Source organism: Triticum aestivum, chromosome 3D (assembly GCF_018294505.1).
Source record: "Triticum aestivum cultivar Chinese Spring chromosome 3D, IWGSC CS RefSeq v2.1, whole genome shotgun sequence".
NCBI classification, from domain to species: domain Eukaryota; kingdom Viridiplantae; phylum Streptophyta; class Magnoliopsida; order Poales; family Poaceae; genus Triticum; species Triticum aestivum.
The window spans coordinates 171,246,746-171,269,154 of NC_057802.1; the positions used below are offsets into that span (position 1 = coordinate 171,246,746).

Sequence of the window (22,409 nt, forward strand, 5' to 3'; positions counted from 1 at the left end):
AGGAGAGGAACGTTCAAGCGCCGCAGTGAAGCGGCATTTGGCGGTGTCGTTAGGGCTGGGCTGTATCCGAGCTCACTTGTATTTGAGTCATGGTATCGGCCCATGAGCTTGGTTTAACAGATCTCTTTGGGCCTCAGTTTCCAATAATGGGCCGACTCTAGTAAATGGCCACAAGGTTTAGCCAGTCCACCATGAGACAACTCCCGCATCTACTCGAGCAGAGGAGAAATTATGATGCAGCAGTCGCAGGCGACGGTGGCGGTGGCCGCACCGGCGGCGGCGGCGGCGCGCGCGCACGAGCCAGCGGGCGGGGACGCGCCGCCGAAGCAGGTGGCGCAGGCGATGGAGCGGCTGGGCCGCGCGGGCAGGATCATCGCGGACATCCGGCTCGGCGCGGACCGCCTCCTCGAGGCGCTCTTCGTCGCCGCCAGCGCGCCGCCGGACAGCGCCCAGCAGCACATCGAGAGGAACGAGGAAGTCGTAGCTAAGGAGGAGGTCTCCATGCACCGCCACTTCGACGACCTCCGCGCCCTCGGCAGGTACTCGACTCCGCCCGCGCCCACTTTCTTCCATCTTGATCTGGGAGCTTCTTGTGAGCTCCCTTGGGTGGTTGTATCGTTTGGTTTGGGAAACGAATTTCCGCTGGGATGGTTTCTGAAGCGTCTGGACAACAGCCACTGTCCCATCTTCTGCCGGTATGCCTAGGGGAGGCCGTATGCCTATGCCCTAAATCTAAATCAGGACATTGTTGAAATATAGTGGAAATTAGTAATGTTTAGATTATGCTGGGGAAATTGATGCCTGTGATTCTGGCTAAGCTAATTTGAGTTGCGTAGCTGACTTTGCAAGAAAATTGTAACTCTTGAGGGTTTGGTCATTCCCTAGATACACATATCATACTTTGAATTCTATAGCTATTTTTTGCGGATCATGTTTGGACTTTAAAAGTAATTTGGTTAGACAGAGTTACTGTCAGCTAGATTCTGATCTTCTTTTGTTCTGCTTGGCCTAGTTTGTCCTCAACAAGGAAAACATTTTGTGTGAAATATCCATGAGAAAATTTGATAACTTCAAACAAATGTATTGAGAGGTTTAAAGTGAGATTGTGCTCTGATTTTGACAGAATCTCAGTAATGTTCCTTCCTAAGCCCCTCAGGTAGTCAGGTCTATGTTTTGCTTAATCACTCGACTTTGATCTAGATGTTTTAGGTGTTTGTGGCCTTTTCTGGGGACATAGCGTGATCTATTAAATTGGGATAATTCTAATTCTGTATAACACATGTTTTATACCTGGCTGTTTTGTTTAACTGCTGTGGCTAGAACTAGCGTTTAGCAGCTATTGCTTCAGTGTGACCCACGGCCATAATTTACGCTAGAAAGTCGCCCTACAAACATATTTCATCAGAGCAACATTTATCATGTTCAGCAAGCCCTGTAATTTTTGTATTGGATAGGAAATTGTGAACAGTTTGATAGTCTGCTTTGTGGTACTGCCTGTATGGCGCATGAACGGCTGCAGCAATATAATGTACTTATCCACCTGCACATCTTTACCTGCACATCAAAGATGTGCGAGTTGTCAATCCTTATGAAGCTGTGAAGTTACTTGTTAATTAATTGTAGTTTTACATATATGAGTTAAGTTTTGAGAAAACTCTGAAGTTACTAGATAAGGCTAATAAGCCATGTGATTTGACTTATGGGTGATGAAAGCTGTAAAGGTATCTGGAACCAATGTGAATAAAGTTCAGCAGCATACTTGAAAGTTATGAGTTAGTCACACTATTCTCCTACTGAACTGAAGTAAGCATTTATATTCATAAAGACATCATAGGCTATGTGATACCAAAATTTCTTTGATTCTTTTTGAACTTTTCAAGAGTAATCCCACATTTTTTTTCATCAACGGTTGGGGGATAGTCATTTAAAGGTTCAACTGTATCCAAAGTATCATGTATTCCTTTTTTTAACATTTATTTTGTGGTGATTAATTCATTTTATTTATTTTTTTCTGTTAGCAAGGCAATTGGAAGAGTCTGGGGTTCTAAATGGGGCCCTTAAAGCTCGAGGAAATTCTTGGGGCTTGCACATGCCACTTGTGTGCCCAGATGGTGCTGTTGTGGCATATGCTTGGAAGCGTCAATTGGCAGGCCAAGCTGGCGCATCAGCTGTTGACAGAACTAGGTGAAATTCATTACTTCCATGATGTTTGCCTTACTCTTGATTTGCTATTGATGTGCAACATTTTCTTCGGGAAAATGTAGAAAAACATCTGTCTCAATGTGTTCAGATTAAAAAAAGTATATGTACAGGCCTTAAGAAACCCACTGGGAACACAATGTCTGTGGAACCAAGAATGAGGTTACGATGTCACCCGAACTGTACTTATACTTCGATAGTGTTTAATAGATGATGGACACCTGGTCTCTGCGCACTTTTGTGTTATTTCCACATCCACCAAGAGGTGAGCTGGATCAGCAATCATGGACCACCGGAGGTGATACCATAGACCTTATCTAGGAGAGTGGCATGCGACACTTTCACCAACCATCAGTGCGCTAAAAGGAACTCCCTCTGTAAAGAAATATAAGAGTTTTTAGATCACTAAAGTAGCTTACATTCTTTAGTGATCTAAACACTCTTATATTTCTTTACAGAGGGAGTAACTGACAAGCCCACCTTGATGCTAGGCGACGCCCTGTCACCTAGCCAGTTTATCCCACCCAGGCGGGCCCCTAGCCTGCTTGCCTATTCAGCAATTAGGTGCTAGGCACTGTTTTACAGCCCGACTAGCGCCTAACGCCTTGGTGAACATGGCCAACCATACAATCAATTGAATGTATATTCAATGTTTTTTGTATAGTGTTACTCTCTAAAATACGATGATAATTTCTGGATCTCTCACTCACTCACTCCCTCTATATGTGGTTATGCGCGTACTGGTTTATGCCTAAATGGAGGAATTGCTCTCCCGATATTATTTCTTATTTTTTCATGCATACAATTTCTAAGTGCTATATACCTAAAAACTTGGGAGGAAGCTTTTGGTTTGGGATTCATCTTGTTTCAATGTTGTTTTCAGGTTAGCTCTCAAGGCCTTCACTGACCAGAAAAGAAGATTCTTTCCTCATCTAGAAGACGAAGTTCTTAACCATCTCCATGATGGTGAATCTGGTATTGCTAAAAGGCCAAGGATGCCTGCGGGCAATGGAGAGCTGGAAGAAAAAACTTTGTCCGAGATACTTAAGAATCTAGAAAATGAAGTACCCAACATGAAAATATCCACGTATCGTCGTTTAGATTGGTCAAAAAGAGCTTCATCATTAGCATCTCTGATGGATGATGACTTTGTGGATCCATCTAAGGAGTTGAACCTGCAAAATATGGGAAAATTGAGACCTGGTTCTGTGACGACTCCGATAGATCAGGTTGCAGTAATTGAGTTGCTGGTTCCTTCAATATTTAGAGTTGTAGTGTCATTGCATCCTGCAGGATCTGTTGATCCTGATGCTGTGGCATTCTTCTCTCCAACTGAGGTAAGGATGTCTTCCAAAAGCTGACTCCATTCATGATTCATCACAGTTTTGAACTTTGCGTAAGCAGACAAGCACTGGTGCAAGAAGTGTGTGTTCACTACCGTCTCCAGTCCAGAAATAACTGATGTACTCCCTCCGTTTCTTTTTAGTCCGCATATAAGGTTTGGTCAAAGTCAAGCTTTGTAGAGTTTGACTAACTTTATATTAAAAAATATAAACATTCACAATATGTAATCAATATTAGCAGATGCACCATGAAACGTATTTTCATACTATATAGTTTTATTATTGTAGATGTTCATATTTTTTATATAAAATTTGGTCAAACTTTGTGTAGTTTGATTTTGACCAAATCTTATATGCGGAGTAAAAAGAAACGGAGGGAGTATTGGACTTGGACAGAGTCTTAAGATATAACTTTAACCACTAACTTCTACTATAGTACAAGCATAAAACCCAAGAAAGATGTAATATTTTGGAAATACTTTCTGAGACAAATATGTACATATGATTTTTCAAGTTTCCGATATATGTTAAATGGTTTGGCAGTCAAAGTTATAAATTTTTGACCGAAGGTATGTCCAAAACACTGCTTCTTTGTGAACTGGAACGAGTACCCAATACCATATAAGTAGTTGCTTATGTAGCAAGATCACTTTCTGTGTCTTAGCATGTTCCCATTGATACACTTAATAGGCAAAGTGAGCATTCTTTTTGATAATGAGTGGGCAAGATATTATTTCTGACAGATGCAGTTATCCTCTGTTAGGGAGGAAGCTACCTTCATGCGAGAGGCTTGTCGGTGCATCACGTCTTTAAGCATGTGACGGTAAATGCTTCTTTTATGATCTTTGAGCTGATTATTTGTTCCCATAAGAGGCATTCGAAGTGAAGCATGGGTGTACTGTTGTGACTATGCAGGAGCATGCTGACAAGGCATTGCAGTACTTCATCAGTGTGGAACCCAGTAAAGCACTTTCTATGTTATTGGTGAGTTGCAGCAAATTTTAGTCATTGAGATAAATATACTGTACGGCAGTAATCCAGTTATTACCAAAACTTATCGCTAGAAATCCATTGCTACAATTCTACCTTGCTTTTGTTTAAGGAAGTACTAACAGATGCAAACCTTTTGCAGCGTTGGATTGCTGATTATCAGACTCTATTTGCAAAACTTTGCAGGTAATCCCCATTAGATATGTAACTTGATTTGCATCATATCATCATCAACCATTTCTCCTGTACAGACAAGTAACACTGCATTATTTGTCATGCAGTAAATGCCGACGGCTTCTGCTCATGGATAAGTCTTTGGCTTTGCTTCTACCCCCGGTTCACCGCCCCTACCACCAGATCTCAAGCATTGGTTCAGATCATCAGGAAGCCTATCACATTGGATGTTCTTCCTATGATGCCTGACGCTTCTACGCACTATGGACTTCTAGCTAGGATGTTTTCTAACACCGTCACCCGACTGTATTTGTGATATACCAGCCTAATCCGTAGGACGATGAAAATGTTGAAGTGAATTTTTAAGAACTATAAACGCTTGGTGATCGAGGAGTTACTCTGTTTGCATTTTCACCTTACCTGTGTAAAACCTGTGTATCTCATGAGCAGAAATTGTGGTAAACAGATGTTGCAAATTTTGATAATTCTTATGCACTGAGCTTTAACTGCTCTGTGAAACTATTTGGGCATTCATTGTTGATTTGTTTGTCGCTGCCTGAGAAATAATTATAGAAAAGTATGCATATGTATAAAAGAAACTTCAAAATGGCGGCGTGAAACACTGGAATAATTATCTGGAAAGGAGTAACTGCGCTCGACATCTCAAACTGTTTATTGATAGTACTATAAATAGTCTTCATCAGTAGCAATGTTAAATTGTTACAGCCCGCACCGAAATAATAGGAGTGGCAAACCAGGTGATTGTACTCCTGACTTAACCTAATTACATTGTTATAGATAACCAGTTTGTCAAATATTTACAGTACAAACCTCTCAAGTTCGTTCTCATGAAAGCTCTTTGCAAGCTCCACTGCAGGTTAGTGGCTATTCAAAAAGCTCTCCTTGGGTCTTTTCCCATATCGCAAAGCTATACTATTATGTACAAATTTTACTACAGGACAAGCTGTGTTGCCAAAATGTATTAGATAGGCAACAGCCATCAGTTTAAGAGCTCTCCTGGAATGACTGCAACCGAGAAAACGCTGCGGGGTTCGCCTGTAAAGCACGGGCAGGGCGTGCATCTGCTGGCTGGCCCTTGCTCTCACCCTTGAACTGGAAAGGCTTGAAGACGCCAGGGTCTCCAGGTTTGATGCCAAGAGTTGCCCATATGGAACTCTTCGCTGCCTCGTCGGGGTCATCGATGCGGAGCGTCTTGGGAACCCACAGTGATTTCTCTTCCTTGTCATCTTTCTGTGGATTGGGGTCCCTGGAATGCTTCCCCAGAGTAGGAGACCCATTGCCTGAACAGCTGCTGTTGCTTGACCCAGACGGCGATATGCACCCGTTGGTCCCGACCCATGGTGTGTTCCATGCCGCGGCTGGCCAGCTTGGTAAGCAACCCCAGAGGGCAGGCGGAACAAGAGGATATGGAAATGGGGGTGCGGGAAGTCTTGAGCCTGGCATCATGGGAGAGTTCATCCATGGCGCCGAACTTGTGCTACAGCTTTCTGATGGAGAAGCAGATTCTGGCATACTTCCACCCGGCACCATTACAGGAAGGTTGTTCCACCCCATGCTCCATGGGTACATGAAAGGAGCTCCAAGGTAATACTGAGGCACCGGACCAACCCCATTACAGTAAGCAGGCGCTCCGTTCTGACCAGGCAGGACTGCGTTTGCAGGTAACCCATTGTTTGATGTGGTAGACGATGCGCACGAGTTATCTTCCCTGGTTTCATCTCTTGGTACAGATCCAGCATTGGTCACATTCTGCTCTTCAATGTTCAGCACCGATACCATCGATTCACAAAGTGGCACCTCAGGCCCAAACTTGAGAACTGTTTCACTTCTACTGGCTGATTGTGTCGGGATGGAAGGTAGAGATGCAAGGACTTCTGGGTTCACTGTGTTAGAGATGTCTACTCTAGACCCCAGTAGACAATCAGGGGCCATCAACAACTGACGGTAGTGCAGCGCTGAATTCTTGCTTTTGCGCCTCCCAGCACCAACAGGTACATTCCTCATACTCCCCCCTGCAGTCCAATACCTTTGGCAATTCTTACAGAAGTGCCTAGGCTGATTAACATTGTAGTTGTTGTAATAACAGAACTTTGTATCCATGCTGTTGCACCGAGGGCAAGGTATAATCTTATCTGGCTTCTTGAGCACCTTATCCTGGCCTGATTCGTCATTTGATTTCTTCTCATTCCCCTCCTTAGGGTCTGACGCTGCTTTCTCTTCAGTATTGCTTATCTGGGCCTGGTCATCTTTCTTGTGGTCCAAGGTAGACGAACTGGCTGTTTCTGCTTTTTCTTTGGCTTGTGGTGCATCAACCTCCATTTCGTTGTCTTTTCTCTCTCTTGGTTCATCACCCTTCGTTGCACTATCTTCTTTCTCTTCTGGCGCATCCACCTTCATTTCGCTATCACCTTTGTCTTCCATTTCTTTGTGTTGTTCCTATAAGGTTGCAACACGAGATACTGTCAAAAGAGTACTTCAACTCAAACAAAACTGAAGTTACTGTATTTAACATCTTACAGAAGTGAGAACATTATGTTTCTGCAAATGCACCAACAGGTCTAAAACATGACCATAAATCGGATCAACTATAGTCTTCATAGGGAACAATATTGGCTAACAAAAGATCTGAGGTCTTGGTTATGTTACCACTCCACGCATAGAAAACTTGGAAGCATTGTGTTGTCAAATACTAACCAAAACTAACATAGCGTGCGCATTTAACCACGGTAAGACAGCTTTAAGAAATCTGCAGAAATTCATCATGGGGTTCAAGTTCGGCTGCTTGAACACAAAATTGAAATTCGATCAGCTTAGCGCAACGGCAATAGACACTTGTAAGTTGGGCCAGAAAAGAACAAACAAAGATGTACTGTACTACGTATGGTGACATATGATATGACATACAAATTTTCCGTCCCCTGCTTTAACAAGATCCAAGGTATTCTGGGCCTGGTGTTAAAAATAGAAGCTCCCTGGTGACCACTCCTGAACAATTGAAGATGAGAAGCCCCTTGAAGGACCACCGCATGCTCAAAACAAGCTGGATTTTGCATGGATAGCTTACTACTCTGCACTCCTAACTGATAACCACTTCTGAGGAAGCAGCATGACAACATCCTACCAACTCTGTTGTGTCCTCACTCAGCCATCTATATGTAGGCAACATGTGGTATGCCATCTCCTGTTCATGCACCAAATGGAAGCGATAACTAATTTTTCAATTTACTCCAGCTATGGTAATAATTCCATGTCCAATTTCATTCCATCTTATCGAAATAAAGAGTATCAAAAATGAGAAGAAAAGAAGGCAAATGATATACAAAAATGGTTTGCTGGTTCCCAGGCGACCAAGAAATGGCTACTTCGAAACAAATGTTCGATTGGGTCATCAAGATTTGCGCAAGTGCAAAACTATGACAGTAGTATCTTGATCAGACGGGCAGACGGCTAGTATAAAAATGAATAGACGATTATTAATCCCCATTAATCAGCATCTCCCTCACAGCATGGTAGTACAATTATTGTACCTCCGGACCCCACAGCTCGGAGACCTTTCGCTGCAGCTTTTTTGGAAACAAAGATAGAGCCCAAATAGGAGAAACCGACGTCCAACTGTGCCTGGCCAAAGAGATTACCCCTCCTGTACTTTTGGACCTATCCATTCTGAGATCCAGACGAAACCCAGTCTATTTTATCATCCTGCGGGTCACCTGATCAGCATGCACATCCTCGCCGTTTATCTAAACCTCGAGTCCACTCTAAAATTCTAAACCTCGAACCCACCCTCGTTCTCCAATTCGATCGCTGGATTCTAAACATTTTGCAGTAATTCTTATTTTTTGTTATAAGTATTTTGCAATATGTAGACTCTAAACATGATGAGACGAAGGCGCGCCTCCTTGATTTCACAAGGAAACCGAGGAACATGCATATTGAAATTGCCGATCAAACAGAAGCCCTCCTTGAGCTAACCTTATTATTATCAGCCTCTGGCTCGGCCTCCGACGCCGGCGGCGGCGGCGGTGGGTGTTCGGAGCCGGCCGTCGCCTCCGCTTCCGGCGGCCCGGGCGCAGCGTCAGGAACCAACGGGATCACCCGCCCGAAGAGCTTTATGCCGGAATCCATCTGATCCGACATCCTCGATCCCACCCGCGGACCCGGCAAGGATCGATCGCCGGCTGCCGCTGCCTCCGCTATTGCCACTGGAAGTTGAGCGAAGTTGCGAGAGAGCAACCACCGAGCTGGTGGAGGGAGAGGAGAGGAGAGGGGGGCTAATGGATATAGCTGCTACTCTACATGGGGAATATGGGATTAAAGTATGAAGCCGAAGGGGCCAAAATAAAAGGTACTAGGGGTTTTGAGAGTGGGGACTTCTTTTATTAAGAAATGGGTTTAATGCAGGCGTGTCCTCTACTAGTGTAATAGTTGCACATGCATCCCCATGAATGAAAAGATATTGTTCCGGGTACACCGGTTATTCATGAGATCGTTTTGCCAATGGATATATTACGAGCATCTGAAATAACTAGTGAATTACAACTCTATTGTATTGCAATTGGTGCATTGATTTTTGCAGCGTTAATGCTTTTTGCTAGTTGGTTCCATTATCACAAAGCCGCTCCCAAATTGGCCTGGTTCCAAGATGTAGAATCCATGTTGAATCACCACTTAGCGGGATTATTAGGACTTGGGTCTCTTTCTTGGGCGGGGCACCAAATTCATGTATCTTTACCAATTAACCAATTTCTTGACGCTGGGTGGATCCTAAAGAGATACCACTTCCTCATGAATTTATCTTGAATCGGGACCTTTTGGCTCAACTTTATCCTAGTTTTGCCGAAGGAGCAACCCCTTTTTTCACTTTAAATTGGTCCAAATATGCAGAATTTCTGACTTTTCGCGGAGGACGAGATCCAGTAACCGGTGGTCTCTGGCTGACCGATATTGCGCACCATCATTTAGCTATTGCTATTCTTTTCCTAATCGTAGGTCATATGTATAGGACCAATTAGGGAATTGGCCATGGACTTAAAAATATTTTGAAGGCTCACAAGGGCCCACATAACAAGGCCATAAGGGTCTTTATGAAATCTTAACAACGTCATGGCATGCTCAATTATCTCTTAACCTAGCTATGCTAGGCTCTACAACCATTGTTGTAAGAAAAGGGGTTTCCCCCCACTTTAGATTATAAAGTAACCATCCGATACAACGAGCTTGCTGGGGCCGCAACACAAACAAGCCAAAAAGAAAAAAAGAGAGAAAGAAAGAGAAATAAACGCCAACGACGGCAGATCGACAAAACAAAGATGGCCGGCAACCACTGCACCCTCCGAAGAAGTACCACCGCGCTTCTAGCACTCCGAGGCGTCGCGTACCAGGCATCACCTTCAAGAAGGAATGCGACGACGACGCCACTGCTGCCCGGACAAGTCCAAGGGTTTCCCCCGGTACGCAGAGGGCAGTAGGGAAGGGGTATATCCGACGCCCTTCAGGAAGGTATGGCGGCGCCCACAGGCGCCACCGCATCGATGACGGACGAGCCGCCAGGGATTTCTCCCACCCAAACGACCACCACCACCCCGAACGATCTGAAGTGCACCACCAGAACTGTCGCCCACCAACATGTGCCACCACGGCCACCGAACCATCATTGCCGTCTCTCTGAGCCACCGACACGAGACCTGGGGGAGGGACGAAGAGCCAACGGGCTCGGGGGCATCCGTCACTTAGCCGACGGGTGGGGACTACCACCATTGCTGCCGCGGAGCCGACCGGACGGGACGATAGGAGCTTACCAGGTCCGCATAGGCCCGGCCGGACCTCGAAGGATCCGGACAACCCCTGCCGCCACGCTGCAGCACATTGGCCGACGAGGCCGCCACCGCCCGCAACCCCCGACACCGCACCATCTCCACCAGGGAACCGCGCCGCTGCGCGCCGGAGCATCGGCCCGCCCCAACCCAGATGAGGCCCAGAGGGGCCCAGATCTGGGCGGAGAAGAAGCTGGCAGCCAGCCGCACCACCACGCGCCCCACGGCCAATGGCCGCGCCGCCGCATCAGGAACGCCCGCGACCCGCGGGAACGCCGCCAAGTCGCACCATCGGAAGCCGAGGAGCACCGTCGCCAGCCACCGGCGCCCGAGCAGGGATGGCCGCACGCGGGGATAGGCAGACCCGCCGCCGTCGGCACCACACGGGCAAGGCCCGGCGGCGCGCGCTGGCGGCGGCGGGAGGAGGGAGGAGCGGCGCGGGAGCGCTGGGAGGAGCCGGGAGGGGGGCCCCGGTCGCCTCGCTTGGGAAGGCGACGCGGGGGTACGGGGAGAGGGCCTGGGGCGAGAGGGAGGACTAGCGGCGGCGGTGGCTACCCGCGGCGGGGTAGCCGGCGGCGGCGCGGGCGGAACCCTAGGGAGGGGGAGCGCACATGTGGATTGACGGATTTCTAATAGTCGGTGCTGCTACACATGCATCGATTTTTATGGTAAGAGACTATGATCCAACTACTCGATACAACGATCTATTAGATTGCGTCCTTAGACACCGCGATGCAATCATATCCCACCTTAACTGGGTATATATATTTCTAGGTTTTCACAGTTTTAGCTTGTACATTCATAATGATACCATGAGTGCTTTAGGCCATCCACAAGATATGGTTTCGGACACTGCCATGCAATTACAACCTATCTTTGCTCAGTGGGTACAAAATATCCATGCTACTGCGCCTGGCGTAACAGCTCCTGGTGCAACAACAAGTACTAGCTTAACGTGGGGAGGCGGCGAGTTAGTAGCAGTAGGTGGCAAAGTGGCTTTGTTACATATTCCATTAGGAACCGAAGATTTTTTAGTCCATCACATTCATGCATTTACCATACATGTGATTGTATTAATACTTTTGAAAGGTGTTTTATTTGCTCGGTGTTCCCGTTTGATACCCGATAAAGCAAATCTAGGTTTTCGCTTTCCTTGCGATGGGCCTGGCCGAGGGGGAACATGTCAAGTATCCGCCTGGGATCATGTTTTCTTAGGTTTATTCTGGATGTACAATGCAATTTCGGTAGTCATTTTCCATTTCAGTTGGAAAATGCAGTCGGATGTTTGGGGTACTATAAGTGATCAAGGGGTGGTAACTCATATTACAGGGGAAACTTTGCACAGAGTTCCATTACGATTAATGGGTGGCTTCGAGATTTCTTGTGGGCACAGGCATCGCAAGTCATTCAGTCTTATGGTTCTTCATTATCTGCTTATGGTCTTTTTTTTTCTTAGGTGCTCATTTTGTCTGGGCCTTCAGTTTATTTTTTTATTCAGCAGCTGTGGTTATTGGCAAGAACTCACTGAATCTATCGTTTGGGCTCATAACAAATTAAAAGTTGCTCCTGTTACTCAGCATAGAGCCTTGGGCATTATACAAGGACGCGCTGTAGGAGTAACCCATTACCTTCTGGGTGGAATTGCCACGACATGGGCATTCTTCTTAGCGAGAATTATTGCAGTAAGATAGTGGCTAGGAGGATTTGAAAGGCATTATGGAATTAAGATTTCCCAGGTTTAGCCAAGGCTTAGCTCAGGACCCCACTACTCGTCTTATTTGGTTTGGTATTGCTACCGCACATGATTTCGAAAGTCGTGATGATATTACTGAAGAACGTCTTTATCAGAACATTTTTGGTTCTCACTTTGGGCTAAGAACGTCTTTATCAGAACATTTTTGGTTCTCACTTTGGGCAATTAGCAATAATCTTTCTATGGACGTCCGGAAATCTGTTTCATGTAGCTTGGCAAGGAAATTTTGAATCATGGATACATGATCCTTTACACGTAAGACCTATTGCTCATGCGATTTGGGATCCTCATTTTGGTCAACCCGCTGTGGAAGCCTTTACTCGAGGAGGTGCTGCTGGTCTAGTGAATATTGCTTATTCTGGAGTTTATCAGTGGTGGTATACAATAGGATTACACACCAATGAGGATCCTTATACTGGAGCTCTTTTTCTATTATTTCTTTCTACGCTGTCCTTAATAGCGGGTTGGTTACATCTACAACCCAAATGGAAACCAAGCCTTTCGTGGTTCAAAAACGCGGAATCTCGTCTCAATCATCATTTGTCAGGACTTTTCGGGGTAAGTTCTTTGGCTTGGACAGGACATTTAGTTCATGTTGCTATTCCCGCATCCAGGGGGAGTACGTTCGATGGAATAATTTCTTAGATGTATTACCCTATCCCCGGGGGTTGGGACCCCTTTTGACGGGTCAATGGAATCTTTATGCCCAAAACCCTGATTCGAGTAATCATTTATTTGGTACTGCTCAAGGAGCGGGAACTGCCATTCTAACTCTTCTTGGGGGATTCCATCCACAAACACAAAGTTTGTGGCTGACCGATATGGCTCACCATCATTTAGCTATTGCATTTATTTTTCTCATTTCCGGTCACATGTATCGAACTAACTTCGGAATTGGGCATAGTATTAAAGAACTTTTAGAAGCGCATACTCCTCCGGGGAGTCGATTAGGGCGTGGGCATAAGGGCCTTTATGACAGAATCAACAATTCGATTCATCTTCAGTTAGGTCTTGCTCTAGCTTCTTTAGGGGTTATTACTTCCTTAGTAGCTCAACATATGTACTCTTTACCTCCTTATGCATTCATAGCACAAGACTTTACTACTCAAGCTGCTTTATATACTCATCACCAATATATTGCAGGGTTCATCATGACAGGGGCTTTTGCTCATGGAGCTATTTTTTTCATTAGGGATTACAATCCGGAACAGAATGAGCATAATGTATTGGCAAGAATGTTACACCATAAAGAAGCTATCATATCTCATTTAAGTTGGGCTAGCCTCTTTCTAGGATTTCATACCTTGGGCCTTTATGTTCATAACGACGTCATGCTTGCTTTTGGTACTCCAGAAAAGAAAATCTTGATCGAACCTATATTTGCCCAATGGATACAATCTGCTCATGGCAAGACGACATATGGGTTCGATATACTCTTATCTTCAACGAATGGCCCCGCTTTCAATGCGGGTCGAAGCCTATGGTTGCCCGAATGATTGAATGTTGTTAATGAGAATAGTAATTCGCTTTTCTTAACAATAGGACCTGGGGATTTCTTGGTTCATCATGCTATTGCTCTAGGTTTGCATACAACTACATTGATCTTAGTAAAGGGTGCTTTAGATGCACGTGGTTCCAAATTAATGCTGGATAAAAAGGATTTTGGATATATTTTTCCTTGTGAATTACAACTCTATTGTACTGCAAGTTACGATGATTATGGCCAAGTACTGGTTAGCGGGATCACACGATAAGAGAGGCATGCATTGGCAAGCATGAGATAAGATGAATGTGTCAAAATTTATAGGAAGGCTAAGTTTCCGAGATTGGCGAATCTTCAATGATGCAATGCTTGATAAGCAAGCATGGAGGACGTTGGAGCAACCCGACAACTTGTGTGCACGAGTCATAAAGGGACGATGCTACTCCGATGGAGAGTTTTTACAAGTCAGGTGTCCTGAAAGTTCTACTCTGACATGGGAGGCGATTACACACGGAGAAAGGTGCCGATGGAGGGTCCAATTAGGAATGTTAGGGATGGTTTGACAACATAAATATGGCATGACAAGTGGATTCTGGGAACTCTCATGATGAGGCCCTTGCGTTGAATCTCGGATGAAACCATGCAATTGGTGGGGGACCTCATTGACGCTGGTAATGGGAAATGGGATGTGGATCTCATTCGGTCAGTCTTCATTCCTCCAAATGCAGAGGCAATCTTATGTATGCCACGGTCGAGAGTAATGGCGGGCGATTTTTAGCCTCTAGATGGGAGCAATTAGGTGTGTTCTCGGTTAGGTCCGCATACCCATCGATGTTGGAGAGATGTTTTTGAGTGAAGGTTTACAAAGCAATTCCACTGATGGTGTGGACTGTGGAGACATGGAAGGCATTATGGAAGTTGTGAATCCAGTCGAAGATCAGGATATTCTGGTGGTGAGTGATGAAGAACATGTTTCCATCTTATGGGGAGATGAGATGAAGACATACTATGGAAGCATCTACATGTCCTATGTGTGGCAATGATGTAAGGTCTTTATTTCATGCTCTCATTGCATGTGGTCATGCCATGTTGTTCGGGATTCAGTGACGGTTTCATACACCGGGGTGGCTCACCACAGGGAGCTCGACGGGGGGGGGGGGGGGGCTACCAGTAGGCCCACAAGGCCCACCTTATCCCCAGTAATAGGAGGTAACCCGAAGGAAGGGATAGACATTCTAAGATCATCTGCACCACCATTCAGCCTATCATTTCTTCGGTTTGAAGCTGCCAAAGTTACATTTGTTGACATGGGCTAGCGATTTGCTTGACATGTCGTTCATTAGTAAGAAGGTTGAAGTGATCATGGTTTCTGTCATGTGGGCTATATGGGTAAATCAAAACAAACACACTCATGTAGAGATTGGCTACGAGTCGACGTGTGACGCCTGAGACCGATGCTTCAGAAGACTTCCATTTTCTCGTGATCACCGCGTGTTTCTTTGGTGCTTGCTCTTTATTTTTTGCATTGCATCATGTCATCATGCCATCATGTCATTAATTTTTAAAACTCAACCAAGTAAACTGCATGGATCTTCGATCTATTTAAATCGAGGGAAGGGTGACTTCTCTTTAGAACATATCCTCCCAATATTAGGGAGCTATATTATAAATATTCCATTAGTTTGGAATCAACCGGAACACACTTGCAAATATCTCAATGCCTTTGTTATCTTAATTCTTGGTCTCCAACCTCGCTTTATATTTTTTTCATCTATTCCGAAGCTCCACCAAAAATCCGAACATTTTTGGACCTTCCCAACCCTCACTTCCTTTAAATCATTTGAATTAAATTCAAATGCATATGAATTTACATCGTCCAATCAGGCCACTTCTATTTTTCCTGGATCAAGCGCATTTTTGTGATTCCAGGAAAATAATCCCCATGCGTAAATTCTTTCCCTAACCCTATCCTTCTTGTTCTTCTCTCTAGTTCTTTTCTGCTAAAAGATATAAGAGAGAGAGAGAAGAGAGAGACCCCAGCCGGCCCAGCTGGGCCTCCCAACAGCAGTCGGCCCAGGCCACCTCGGCCTCCCGCAGCCCATCCCCGCGGCCCACCTAAGCCTAACCCTAGCCCGAGCGCTCTCTCCCGATCCCCATCTCTCCCTCTCGTCCCTCCCTGCGCCGTCACGCACGCATCGAGCGAAGGGAGAGGAGCTCCTTTCTGCTTCGCCCCCTCCTCTGCTCCCTCAGCCATGGCCGCGCCCAAGCTCCTACTGCAGCCGCCGCAAGAGACGCAGTGCCGTCCCTGCGTAGCCTCTCCGTCACGCCGCCCGTCGCCGGAGACCTGCGGCAACCTCCAGTCGCGCCCGTCCTGGAGCTCGTCCGCCTCCTCAAGCCACCGCGTCCTCCCTCTGCCTCCTCGCGAGCTTCCTCCCGCGCCGCCACTGGAGGCCAACTCCGGCGCCCCTGCCTCGCGAACTTCCTCACCGCCGTCGTCACGCCTCTCCGCCTCCGCGCCGTCTAGAGCCCCCGCTACCACCTCGCCAACCCACGCCGCTCCTGCCCCGGCCTCCTTCTGCCTCAATGGAGCAGGCCCCGCGCCCCACGACTTCGTCTACGCCGTCTCCTGCTCCTCGCCCTCTCACCGATGCTCCAAGGCCGGCCTCCTGCAGCCTGTTGTTGCCAGAGCTCCCCACCACCACCACCATGCGTCGCGCGCCAGCTCCCTCTCGCCGACGCCGCGCTCGGACCCCACTGCGCCAGTAGCCGCTGCTGCCGTGGCCTTCTGCATCCGCCTCCAGCAGCTCTCCCTGCGACCTCCTCTTCATCACCGTCTCGTGCCGGGGCCCTTCCACCTCACGGCCATGCTGTCCGACTGCCGGCTCGTTGCTGCTGTTTCGTCGCCCGCCTCCCTTCGTTGACCACCAAGACCGGAGGCCCTTTTGTGTTGCTTCGTTTTGGATGCGCCAAGATCCTCTCCGAACATGTACGACTACACCTGCTGATGCGTCAAGTACCTTGGAACGCCTACGACTACGCGGACTCGCCAAGTACCACGACGACCGTGTACCACTACCGTCGCCGTGTACCACTGCTTCCACTACGACCGTTTCGAGAACGTCTACTTCCTCTACACCGCACCGGAACGCCGAGTTCCTCGCCGTGACCCCGAACATCTACGGAAACTTGTGCGACTATGAACGTGAACGACTACCGTCGACCCTAAGTTACCCGGATTCGTCAAGTACCTCTCCGAAAACGAACATGTGCCACTACCTCCACTACCGTCGCCGAAGACCCGTGTAACAGAACCGTCAAGTTCGACTACCTCCGCGTGTACCGCTACTTCTAATACCGCCCCCGTGAACAACTACTTCCACTTCGAACGCGTTCCGCCCCGAATGCACGCTTCAAAGGTATAACCCCGAGACGACGTCCGTGGACCGAATGCATGTGTGTTGTTTGAGATGCTCGTGTTTGCACCGTTTCCGAGAGAGGTCTTTGCACGTTCCTCGTTTCCATACCACTAACCCGTGGGAGCCCGGAATCCGGGAGCACCCCACCATCCTTGCGCGACACGTTCACGCCCATTTCTTGTGCACCGGTATCTCCGTGAGCTACCGAAACCGATATGTTGCCGTGGCATCATTTTCGGATTCGTTGCCGTGGCACCCCTTTCTTCCACCACGGTGACAAATGCTCCTAATCATCTTCATGTCAACATTTTCATAAAATTGCATATATAACTTACATCTGTCATTCGCATCATGATAACAACATTTAAGATGTCTAAAATTGATGTTCGCTTTAAAATTGCTAAATGGCATGAGGATTTTCCGGAATTATTGTTTGTTGTTCCGGCCTCATTTAAATTGCCTAAATAGGTAGTTTCCATATGCTTCACCTCTTGCCATGGTTAATAACATTTAATATTGTTGGGCACATAAATGAGAGAGAACTAAATAATTAAATGTGGTGTTTCGTCAATATGCAACTCGTTGCATATTGAGCTCCACTTAATTTGTAGTGTTGTTTGTTGCACTTTGCCATGCCATGCTCATTAAACCGGACATGCATCATACTTGATTGTGCATCATGCCATGTTTCTGTGATGGTTGTTTACTATGTCGTTTGTTTCTTTCCGGGTTGCTTCTCTCGTTAGCTTCGGTTTCGTTCCGGAGTTGTGAGGACTCGTTCGTCTACGTCCGCTTGTCTTCTTCATGGACTCGTCTTCTTCTTTGCGGGATTTCAGGCAAGATGACCATACCCTCGAAATCACTTCTATCTTTGCTTGCTAGTTGTTCGATCTATTGCTATGCCGCGCTACCTACCACTTGCTGATCAAGCCTCCCAAATTGCCATGAACCTCTAACCTTTGTCACCTTCCTAGCAAACCGTTGTTTGGCTATGTTACCGCTTTTGCTCAGCCCCTCGTATAGCGTTGCTAGTTGCAGGTGAAGATGAAGATTGCTCCATGTTGGATTATGTTTATGTTGGGATATCACAATATCTCTTATTTAATTAATGCATCTATATACTTGGTAAAGGGTGGAAGGCTCGGCCTTATGCCTGGTGTTTTGTTCCACTCTTGCCGCCCTAGTTTCCGTCATACCGGTGTTATGTTCCTTGATTTTGCGTTCCTTACGCGGTCGGGTGATTTATGGGACCCCCTCGACAGTTTGCTTTGAATAAAACTCCTCCAGCAAGGCCCAACCTTGGTTTTACCATTTGCCTACCTAAGCCTTTTTCCCTTGGGTTCTGCAGACTCAAGGGTCATCTTTATTTACCCCCCGGGCCAGTTCTCCTTCGAGTGCTGGTCCAAACCGAGCGATGTCCGGCGCCCCCTGGGCAACCAAGGTCTATGCCAACCCGACGTCTGGCTCATCCGGTGTGCCCTGAGAACGAGATATGTGCAGCTCCTATCGGGATTTGTCGGCACATTCGGGCGGCTTTGCTGGTCTTGTTTTACCATTGTCGAAATGTCTTGTAAACCGGGATTCCGAGACTGATCGGGTCTTTCCGGGAGAAGGTTTATCCTTCGTTGACCGTGAGAGCTTATGATGGGCTAAGTTGGGACACCCCTGCAGGGTATTATCTTTCGAAAGCCGTGCCCGCGGTTATGTGGCAGATGGGAATTTGTTAATGTCCGGTTGTAGAGAACTTGACACTTGACCTTAATTAAAACGCATCAACCGCGTGTGTTGCCGTGATGGTCTCTTCTCGGCGGAGTCCGGGAAGTGAACACGGTTCTTGTGTTATGTTTGACGTAAGTAGGAGTTCAGGATCACTTCTTGATCATTGCTAGTTCATGACCGTTCCGTTGCTTCTCTTCTCGCTCTCATTTGTGTATGTTAGCCACCATATATGCTAGTGCTTGCTGCAGCTCCACCTCATTACCCCATCCTTTCCTTTAAGCTTAAATAGTCTTGATCTCGCGGGTGTGAGATTGCTGAGTCCTCGTGACTCACAGATACTTCCCAAACAGTTGCAGGTGCCGACGATACCAGTGCAGGTGACGCAACTGAGCTCCAGTGGGAGCCCGATGAAGCTCTTGTTCGTTGTGTTGTTTCGTTTCCTGTTGATCAGTAGTGGAGCCCAGTTGGGATGATTAGGGATCTAGCAGTTGGGTTGTCTTCTTTTCTTTTGGTTCCGTAGTCGGGCCTATGTGGGTATCTCTGAATGATGTATGTTTTATTTATGTATTGGGTGAAGAGGCGATTGTAAGCCAACTCTTTATCCCTTTCTTGTTCATTACATGGGATTGTGTGAAGATGACCCTTCTTGCGACAAAACCACAATGCGGTTATGCCTCTAAGTCGTGCCTCGACACGTGGGAGATATAGCCGCATCGTGGGCGTTACACGACGGGTCCTATGCAACTTATCGGCAGACTCGTAAAGTCCCTGGATCTTCCTCCACCACTTCTAGGTGAGTTGTATATGTCGGAATAGAGATGGGTGATGATTGCTAGGTTATGCCTAACAACTAGTTGGACGCAGTTACAATGGTTTCTAGCAAGCAACAAGATTTTTCCTCGCTGAGAAACTAAGGTATCTCTGTGGAGAGTACAAGAGTTTACACTAACGATAAGCTCTGCAGCACAAATAAAATTTCACTTGTGTCCCCAACACCAGTATCAACCTTGCTAGCTTTTCTAGTTGTACAAGATATTAGAAGATAATGCGGTAGGTAATATTTTCTGTATTTTTGAAATAAATAATGACTAAAATTAGAAGTTCCAGTAGAAGTTGTTGGAAGTGTTATCTTATGCTAAAAACTGGACTGAGGCTCGTAAGTTCACCAAGTGTAACTCTTCGTAAGATAAAAATGCAACAATTAACACAGTCATGTGAAAAAAAGTGCATATGAAATATTGCATGCTCATTCTAGATTACATGTAATGTGTTGATGTTATATAGCCGATACGCCCATAATTATATAGACTGAGACCTACCTTGCATCTATAGCTAACAATCCACTCTTAAACCGATATACCCTCGGCATCATCCAAGTATTAAGTATAAAAAGACTGATTTCCTTAAGCAAGTTGACATGGTGTTGTATTGCATGATATCATTAGAGGTCTCATACAAAGATATATCCTTATGGCAATAATACAATACACGGCCTTTTCATCTTTTGTCACAGGGATAGTTTACTTGCAAGATTAAATCCAACAAATTCACACCTTTTCTCACTACTGATTACCCATGTAAATTGGCCAAGAGAAGAGAAATAAACCGGGGGAAATTATGCATATATAAATCAAACATAGGACATCAACACAATATGAACTTAAAGAAATAATTCATCACATGATCAAAATCACCGCTAGGATTTGCATCCGATGGACCATAATCATGTAGGCCTATATAAAGGCATAATTTAGTTTCTTTATTGTTTAGCCGGTATGTTTAAATTTCTAATCCAACCTTTAAAGCAATATGCTTGTTATGTCCTAATTGATTGCTCTATAATGTTATCCTCGCTGCATGCATTTTACACAATATCTTTAATAAAAAATATGTTCGCTCTTAATTAGTGATGTTATTTGAGTCTTTAGAGTAGTGGCTCTTTTATATAACATAAAAATGAATTTTGATTATTTATCGATTTATGTGGACAGTTTTACCTCATTAATTTTTTAGAGCGATCTGCAAGGTCGGTCTCGGCTGTCAAATAAGTATGGCATGTCATGTCGCGGTTGTCCTCCTTGTATTTTTTTTCTCACGTTTGAACTTTTTTGCATCCATAAGTCGGACCTCCCTCGCACTCATTGTTTAGCAAAACCATCTCCATGATGCGATGAGTGTACACCTGATCGGGAGGAAATGTGTCTGGTTAAGCCATTCAACTAGTTCATACATAGAAAGAATGCCAGGAGAAAACCCGCGACATGGCACATCACGAGTAGTTGACGGACGAAACCCACCTTTTAGACCGCCCTCAAAGATTTAAAAGGGATAAAAGTAGCAAAACTTTCTCTAAATGTGGTAATCTGGATGAAGAAGTGCTGAATGAGGTAATTAGTGTAAAAAGTCAAACTAGAGGGTAAACGATGAAATTCCCTCTAATTTTTAAATGTATATGACCCTTGTTATAAATCATGCAAAAAAACATGCTTTTTATAGTTTCTGTCCACACGAGTGATGTTGGATGTAACAAAACAGTTTAGTGGGTTGTTGTTTCGTGATTGAACTATGTTCAACATATCTTTTCCATTGTTTTTAGGTTTGCTCACCACATATGCCACGTGGTACGTTCAACATGTTTTTATCCATTATTTTTAGATTTGCTCACCACATATGCCATGTAGTATGTTCAACATGTTTTACTTGTGCAAACCAACTTGTGATTGGGTGGGTTTTTTTTAGAGTACGCAAAACGCGTACCATTGATTTATAGAAGGCAGAGGTTATATACAAGAGCTACAATTGATGGCCATCCACAGACGGATAACACATCGAACACACCACTCCCACGCAAACACACTACTCCTCGGTTAGATGTTGTACTCCTCTCCCTCCTGCTTGGACCCAACGCAGGAGCTCCTGATGAATCAGCTCAGCAGTGCCCCATTCGCTAGCAATGGCTCGTGACGCAAATACCCTACCATTTCTCTGCTTCCACAAGTTCCACCAAACTAGTATACAAAAGGCGTCAAAACCTTTACGGAATGTCTTGTGAATCCTCTTCCTCGACCTAGTCCACCACTCCTCCAGGTTATCCGTCGTGGTTGGCAAGATGGAAACATCAATGCCAAGTCTAGTGCAGCAGAGATACCACACCTGACGAGCGAAAACACACTGTAAAAGATTGTGATCCACCGTGTCTTCCTCCTGATCACACAGAAAGCATACAGACGTTTGATCCTGCAACCCGTGCCTGTATCTCCGATCAGACGTCCAAAGACGATAGTGCAAAGCCAACCAGATGAAAATCTTGCAAGTTAGTGGCGCCCAACACCGCCAGACTGCAGATGCACATTGGAATTTGATTCCCCCTTCGCACAACATCTTATATGCCGATTTTGCCGTGTACTTACCCGAGGCATCCCCTGGCCAGATCGGTTTATCCTCCTCATTAGGAATGAGCTCTATCTCAATCAGTCTAGTCCAGAGATGAACGAACTG

At 45.8% G+C, this 22,409-nt stretch overlaps 2 protein-coding genes across 2 annotated transcripts; one reads left to right on the forward strand and one right to left on the reverse strand.

The window, feature by feature from the left end:
- Window positions 1–206: 206 nt before the first annotated feature.
- LOC123078103 (mediator of RNA polymerase II transcription subunit 27) lies at window positions 207–5,245 on the forward strand. Its single transcript, XM_044500502.1, has 7 exons — window positions 207–539; window positions 2,023–2,184; window positions 3,083–3,536; window positions 4,306–4,365; window positions 4,458–4,526; window positions 4,675–4,718; window positions 4,814–5,245. The coding sequence occupies exons 1-7, from the start codon at window positions 232–234 to the stop codon at window positions 4,953–4,955; spliced, it is 1,239 nt and encodes a 412-aa protein (XP_044356437.1). The 5' UTR covers window positions 207–231; the 3' UTR covers window positions 4,956–5,245.
- A 223-nt stretch (window positions 5,246–5,468) lies between these two features.
- Window positions 5,469–9,066, reverse strand: LOC123078102 (cyclic dof factor 2). The gene is made up of 2 exons (XM_044500501.1): window positions 8,700–9,066; window positions 5,469–7,163 (listed from the first exon to the last, which is right to left on the reverse strand). The coding sequence occupies exons 1-2, from the start codon at window positions 8,862–8,864 to the stop codon at window positions 5,712–5,714; spliced, it is 1,617 nt and encodes a 538-aa protein (XP_044356436.1). The 5' UTR covers window positions 8,865–9,066; the 3' UTR covers window positions 5,469–5,711.
- Between the last annotated feature and the right edge of the window lie 13,343 nt (window positions 9,067–22,409).